At 32.1% G+C, this 7,888-nt stretch overlaps 1 protein-coding gene across 1 annotated transcript; it reads right to left on the bottom strand.

Moving 5' to 3' along the window:
* Nucleotides 1–2,850: 2,850 nt before the first annotated feature.
* Nucleotides 2,851–7,882, bottom strand: LOC126908319 (uncharacterized). The gene is made up of 3 exons (XM_050690245.1): nucleotides 7,695–7,882; nucleotides 6,512–7,497; nucleotides 2,851–6,209 (listed from the first exon to the last, which is right to left on the bottom strand). Exons 2-3 carry the CDS (start codon nucleotides 7,491–7,493, stop codon nucleotides 2,851–2,853), a joined length of 4,341 nt encoding a protein of 1,446 aa, XP_050546202.1. The 5' UTR covers nucleotides 7,494–7,497; nucleotides 7,695–7,882.
* Between the last annotated feature and the right edge of the window lie 6 nt (nucleotides 7,883–7,888).

Below are 7,888 nucleotides of genomic sequence, written 5' to 3'. Positions count from 1 at the left end.
CTATTCAATAGTTGTCCACTATTCGAATAGTAATAATATTCGATAGTCTATTCGACTAGTTTTTAAAACTATTTGATAGTCTGTGCTAAAAATAAACTATTCGGTTGTATAAAAACAATTCGAATAGTTTGCAAGCTCAACTAATGTAAATAAGCCTCTTTTTAAAGGACCCCGAGGAGGGTCTACCCTGGGCCGAGACAAAGCCGGAGCACCAGTGATTTTGTACCTTATCCTATGGGGAAAGGTTATGAAGAATAGTAATAATTTAAAATAATAATAATTAAAATTTATTAAGTATTATGATTTAATTTTCTAATTATCATAACAAAATACAATTTATTGAAAAATTAAAACATGCTAATAAAGAACCCTTATAATGAACCCTTGAAACACCAATGATTCACTTAGGCTATACGAGTGCTAAAATAACAATCCAATATCACGGACGTAGGACCATCTTGTACGATGTGGTATTGTTTAATTTAGGATTTCAAACACATTTTTATAATGTTGGCAGTGTTTTACACAGACACACTTACGACTATACAAAATCGGTCGGTGACCTACTGCCACCGTCCAATAAGAACAATCATGCCCAATAACAAGGACCCCGAGATGAGGTGCAATGGCATACCCTAGGATTTTTCGTGTCACTAACGCAAATCATACAATCCTCAAAAACTACTAAATCTATGCGTTTGACTTTTTTATCAACGTGAAAACCACAAGCGTTTATGCGGAGGGACATGTAGTCAGTTTTGTACAGTCAACGGATTAAGTGGATTAAGTAAAATGTGTCTGTTTATTTATATGAGCTTTCCAAATTCTTAATAATAAAGTTGTTAATGTTTTTCTACAGTATTTTGTTACTGGTTATAACCGTTATTTGTCCATGTTTATATAATACATTGTAATGTAGGATAACGTTTTATAAAATAAATAGTTGCTATTACTATCATTTACTTTTACACAAATATTAAAAATTCTTTTCGTCAGAAATTAATTTAAGCATATATTTTTCGCATACCGATTCACTTATACGTGTGGACCACTAAAACACACAATCCAATATCACGGACATAAAGTAACAATAATTTACATACACAAATATTTTACTTACTATTTATGAACATATTCTAATTTAAATTTGAGTGTAAAAAACACGACATTCTTATTAAATTTTTACAAAGTTAACAAAAAATATGTCATTGGGAACAATTGTGGACAGAAAAGTCACACATAGTCTTATTTTTTAGTAGATATTAAAGCGTGTAAATACTACATATATCTTAGATTTTACATAATACCAATGTAGTGTAAAACATTTTTTATTAAATTGTTAATGGGTATTTTTATTTATTACCCACTTTAGCATGGTATTTTTATTTAGTTTCATACATCATCAGATAAACTAATAAATGTAATTTTTACATGAAAATCGATAAAACATATAATAATAGTCTTATTACGTGTGTTTACTATATTGGTTAAATAACTACTGTCACTTACATAACAAAATATGTATACAGCTAGGAGACCCTATGTTTTTTACCCATGGATCGTCTTCGTCATCACAACAATCTTTCAAGCGTAGACCACAGCAATAACATTTTTGTCCATTACCTAAAAACAATATACACTTATACATAATGTAATTGATTAACTGTACGAATCGTAAAATTACATTCAATTTGACAATACCCGAGTAGCAATTCGAGTTTATACTGGGTTCATTTAATATAGTAACAACGGTGCTGAACTCAGTTCAAAACCCGTTCACAGCACGGTTCAAAATGAGATTTGAATACGGATTTTAACATGGGGTGAACCGAGTTCTACAAAAGTTCAGAAAGAGTTCAAAGACCGTCCCTCGGTTCAACTATAAAACCCTCGATAACAGTTCAATAATCGTTCATTAGTTCAATAAAAGCAAGCTCTACGACGATTCATTAAGCGTTCATTAGTTCATTAGCAGTTACGGTATTTTAAATTAAATGTATAGGTTTTGTAAATATTCAAACATTTTATAATTTTAAAATAATAAATTGTATTACTATATACACAATGTATAAAATAAAATAAAATATATTATATGTAAATATAAAATAAAATAGTTAACCTTCGAATTTTAGGTTTATTTTATATTAAATGATAATTAGTAAACAATCCATTCATACAATTTGATAATAATTAATATAAATTAATAACAATAGTTAATTTTAAATAAAAATAATGATGTTAGCAATGTCAGCAATTTATTTACTGTAACTCAGTTTGATTTATTGTTGTACAATATATACCAAAAAAATCCAATAAAAATATTTTATCATAATAAATTAATCACTAAGGTGTTATAGAGTTTAGACAAGAAATATATAGTTAATATTAGTACAGTATTAGTAAATTGTGAAATTGCAATAGTTGATATAACAAAAAATATTACTGTGGTTATAAAAACAATTAGTAATTTTAATTTAATTTCCATGAAATTGAATAAAAGAAAATCATTGCCATAAGTACAACAAAAGAAGTAAAACNTTTAAATTGTTTTATACATAAATAGCTGACCCGGCCACGTTTGGGTGTGGCTTGATTAATATAATATATTATTATATAATATTATATTAATATATTATTTTCAAATATGTAGCATAACCATGCAAATACTTATAAAATTTTTGAATCTGAGTTATCGGAGATAATCATTGAACACAATTTTTCAATGATGAACGACCAAAAAAATGTTTGTTGATATTATTGTTTATTTAACTGAAACTCGAACATTTTTAAAAAATGAATTAGTATTAAAGGTTGTTTTTTTTTTCCAAACAGTTATATAGATAATAATATTTAATTGAGTACTATTTGGTGTACAATATTTTTAGTTAATTTGTTTTTAGTTAATATAAACAAATTTGACGGTTTACCAACCCGTGAACATGCAACATAAAGTTGACCGTGGGAGAAGCATGGATTTTCTAAATCTAAACCGCAAACGGACATTGTCTGGCCTTGAGACTTGTTAATGGTTATTGCGTATGCTAATCGAACAGGAAATTGAAGCCTTTTGAATGGTAATGTGGTATCTGACGGAATCATTGGGATACGTGGCAATAGAACAATTTCCCCTTTAAATCTTCCTGTTAAAATGGTTGCTTCAATAATATTTCCGGTAATTTTTTTGATGACCAAACGTGTACCATTGCATAGTCTGGGTGGATTCAAATTACGTAATAAAATAATCGGTGATCCAATTTTTAACTGTAGATTGTGTGGTGGCATTCCTGGTATATCCAGAGAGTTTAAAAATTCTGTTGGGTATTGTACAGCTTCGTCTTCATCAACAACACTATCGATCGACTTAAACGATACCATATCACCCGGTATCAACTGCTGTATGTGGAAGTTAATTTCATCGACATCGACATTTCTTGCGGCTAAGATTGCACGCTCACTAAGCCAATCGTGGTTTGTGTAATTATTCAGTATAGCCGGGAAAACCTTTTCGATCAATTCTGATTTTGTCTCGACAAATGTGCAGAAGTTATCTGGCAATTTAATGCATTGTGTATTTGGATGCAATGTTATTCTACCATTGCCAATGTCCAGCAATTGCTCAGAAAATATTTGTGCTGATGAGTCGTTTTGCAATTGCACACGCATGTTAATGGTCAATCGAACTGTTTCGACATTTTGCCATAAAAATGACTGTTTTAAACACGCATTAATTTCATCGGCAAAAGTAGAGCGTGGAATAACTGGCAATGTCTGTCGGAAATCACCAGACAATAGTAAAACAGCACCACCGAATAGTTTGTCATTGCCATTAAAATCTTGTAAAGTTCTATGCAATGCTTCCAATGCATGTTTGTGGGCCATTGTACATTCATCCCAAATAATTATCGAACTGTTTCGCATTACTGTAGCCATTCCGCTTATTTTTTTTATGTTACATATTGCATATGGTTTATTATGAATGTCTAATGGCAGCTTGAGTGCTGAATGTGCCGTTCGCCCACCATCTAACAGAGTGGCCGCAATGCCCGACGTTGCAATTGCTAGAGCAATTTTTCCTTGCGATCGTATCTTTGCTAAGATAATAGATATTAAAAATGTCTTACCAGTTCCACCTGGTGCATCTAAGAAAAAGAAGCCACCTTGTTTAGCATCAACAGCCATCATAATTTGAGTATAAATATTTTTTTGTTGAGCTGTCATTAGAGGTTCATTATTTGTAACAAATGCAGCTAATTCAACGTTATTATATTGTTTTTCTCGCAGAACATCAGTGTTAACCAAGTCGATGGCCGGGCGATTAGGCGACGGCAAACCATAATGAGCAAGTGGTAAATTAGAAATTAGAATACATGAATCCTCAATCAACATTAATGCTTCGTTATACATTTCTGGCGTGTAATCTAGATCTTGATTTTGAGTTGTCTGTCTTATTCGGTGCAGAATATCTTCAGTCATATAGTTTTTGTATTTTTCCCATAAAGTCGATGATCGTGTTGGATAACATGTTGTCAAAATAATTACAAACAGTTGACGAATGGTATTTGGCGTGGATACTAACGCTGCGTCAGCAAGCGTGAGATCCCAATGATTGTCGTCTTCCAGCAATTTCAATACGCGACATGTATCTTGATATGAATTAAACACTCGACCGTTAACGGTGCGCAAAAATTCAAAAGATGTGGGTCCTGGAACATTGATTAACAACAAACGTAAAAAGAAACATTCACGTTGTTTTGGATGTACTGTGTAAAGTCGTCCTAATGTCTTGGCTTTTAATACACCGGGGATTGTTGGATGTGGTTCACCTTGCTTACGTGGCTCCCATTTTTTGCCTGATGTGTTCCATGTAAAATAACGTGGAACTTCTGTATACAATAGTGTGCGTGCGAACTGGCCAAAAACATCGGTTTTTTGACACAATGTGAAAAATTCAGTAAGTGTTGTTTTCGGTGGCTGAAGTGCTCGTTGGAAAATATTTTCTTTAGTGAAATATACACGTTGTCCGTTTTCAAGATGTACAGCAAGATGCTGCACAGCTGGCTCTTTATCGTGTACAGGAAAACTAAATATGCGCCAGATAGCTTCATTACTACTGATATATCTACCCATTTGGTACTGTGTTATTTCATCATTTTTATTTACATTTTGAACTTCGAATACTGCCAAATCATTGCCTTTGTTAACGTATTTGCAAATGTATTTTATAGACTTCACAGAACTACAAAACTCAACATTTATATGAGCTTTGTATGTTTTTGAAAGTAGTGGTGAGTATGGTACCACCCATTGATTATCGATTTCAACTTCGATAGCATTTGACATTCGCATCGTGAATGTGTGGCCACCATTCTCAGCGTTTCTACGTCGATACAATGGATAACCGTCAATATCTGTAATAGTATCATTAATACATTGTTTTGGGAATTTTTTTTTACATTTTCCATCCTCCATGCATGGAGATATCATGTTGAAAACACCACAGGGTCCGTGAATCATGTGACTGGTAACAATATGAAATAATTCCTGATCGATTGATGGATCTGGAATTTCGGCAGAAATTATTTGATCAATTTCTTCTGGATGGATTTTATCTTCAAGCCAAATCAGGATATGTGCATGGGGCAAACCGCGCTTTTGCCATTCGACTGAATACATCCAGCAACGTACTTCACCAAAAACCGAATATTTCACAATGAAATTCATCAATGATTTTAATTTTTGTTTGAACACGCGCGCAGTAATATCATGACGATGTGTCGATTGTTGGCCTGGTAATAGCAGATTTTTTATTTCTTCCCATTTCGGATTACATGTAAATGTAATAAATAAATCTGGACGGCCGTAATGACGTACATAAGTCATTGCATCTTGTGTATATTCCTGCATGTGCCGTGGACTACCAATAAAACTCGAGGGTAAAATAAATGCATTACCTATATCGTTTATATTTATTTGTTCATCGACATGTCCATTAATAGCATCTCGTAAGTGGATGTATTCTTCTGATCTTAATTTAGCCTGATTGAATCGAATATATCGCAAACGTTCACTTTCAATCTTTGCGTACATATCGACAACATATTGGTGGAATAGCTGGCGATATCGAAGAATATAATTATCCTGATTACGTCTTATCATCAATCGATGGGCATAGTAGTTCATTGAACTAACTTTTTTGTTTGTTTCACGACCTAAAAATTCATAATAAATTAAGCATTAATAATTAAAAATTAAAAAAAAAGTGTGAACATTTTTAATTGATTTTAAGTAAATTTATATGGAATTAATTGAAAAAAAAAATTTAAAAATACAAAATTAATTTTTCTAATAAATATATTTTAGTGAAATTAATTTAATGAAAAATAAAAATGTGAAAAATTAGAAATGAATTTCAATTTTATATAAAAAAAATTAATATAATCAAAAATTGAAATATTAATACCATAAAATAAAAATAAAAAATAGGCAAAAAATATTTAATTTGATATTTTACCAGTAGTTGAATTACGCTGTTTAATATTAATGTGATATTCATCCTGTCCTGCCCAAAATATCAGCGGATATTGTAGTGCATCGTAGGAACGGTGAGTGTCTGAAATTATGCTTATGGTGTTGTCTCGACGTGTAATTTTGATGGCTCGGCTGTCAGCTGGATCACCGGCCATAATAACTGCTACTTCGTCTACGGTGGGCGCGTTGAACCTTCCAGCATGCTCTCCTGATGGTACTCTATCAGCCTTAATAACAATTTGATAGTTGTCGTTTAATAATTGTGGCGATACACGTTTGAACAACTGAATAAGTTGGTTTCGATTTTCTAAAAAAATTTCCAATGATTCCACAATTGCTCTCTCATCTGCTCGTTCAATAAAATTATGAACACAGCGGGTTGATACGCGTTCTTCACAATTTCCCATAAAATAGATTTGCAGAAACTTCGGTTCAGTATCAGGCATCGGCATCAATGACCCAATTTGATGATAAACCTGACCTTGTATCTTAAATGTAGATTCGAAGTAATTACCATCGGATGTGAGATCACAAATTTTTGTTGCCCTAAAAGACGTCATTTGGAAGCAAGAATTAAACTTACGAATCTTGCTCAAAAATAATTTTGAATCATCAGATTGGCCAGCAAGAAGTGATTGTAAAGGTTCCAGCGGAGATGGAAGCGGCTCCAGTACAACTTTTCCTGATGCGCAACACAGTCCAGGTGTTTCATTGGGGAATTTCAACGCCTGACAATATTGGCATACTTTGTTCATTTCACCGATGGAAATTAAAGAATGCGCAGAGTAATTAATATCCGGTGCATATTCAAAGGCAAGACGAACAAATGATCCAAGTTGTAATTCGCGACTGGTTCGCTGTCTTTCATGTTCTTCATGTTGCTGTGCTGACCGAAAACTTCTTTTTGCACGTTTGCGCCGTGCCTCTCTACTACTCGCGGAAAGGTTCGATTTTTTCGGTGGCATTTTACTACAAAAATATTAAATAAATAAATTTCGAACCGGTTACGATGAAAAAATAACATAAAATTATTATAATAATACTTATAATACTACTATTATAAGTATTATTTGAACTATGATAATTTTTTTTTAAAATAAATATAAATATGTTCAATTAATAATTAAATACATACAAAAGATAAAAAGAAATAAAGTCGAACTTACTTAATCAATATCCAAATCAATTTGCGCGATGTTATTCAGTAATATATACGCAAAATTTACAAAAAAATTAACGTGTCTTAGCAGAGATCACAAATTATTACAAACACAAAATATATATCGTTATAATTATGTTGCGCCGTTTTATAGTGTGTAGTGGGTCTAGAATATTCTTTTTATGGCCGATCGAGAATATT

Source organism: Daktulosphaira vitifoliae, unplaced genomic scaffold (genome assembly GCF_025091365.1).
Source record: "Daktulosphaira vitifoliae isolate Bord-2020 unplaced genomic scaffold, ASM2509136v1 Scaffold_5, whole genome shotgun sequence".
Taxonomy (NCBI): Eukaryota; Metazoa; Arthropoda; class Insecta; order Hemiptera; family Phylloxeridae; genus Daktulosphaira; species Daktulosphaira vitifoliae.
The sequence above is the reverse complement of the archived record's forward strand: the minus strand, read 5'-3'. Positions and strand labels throughout refer to the sequence as shown.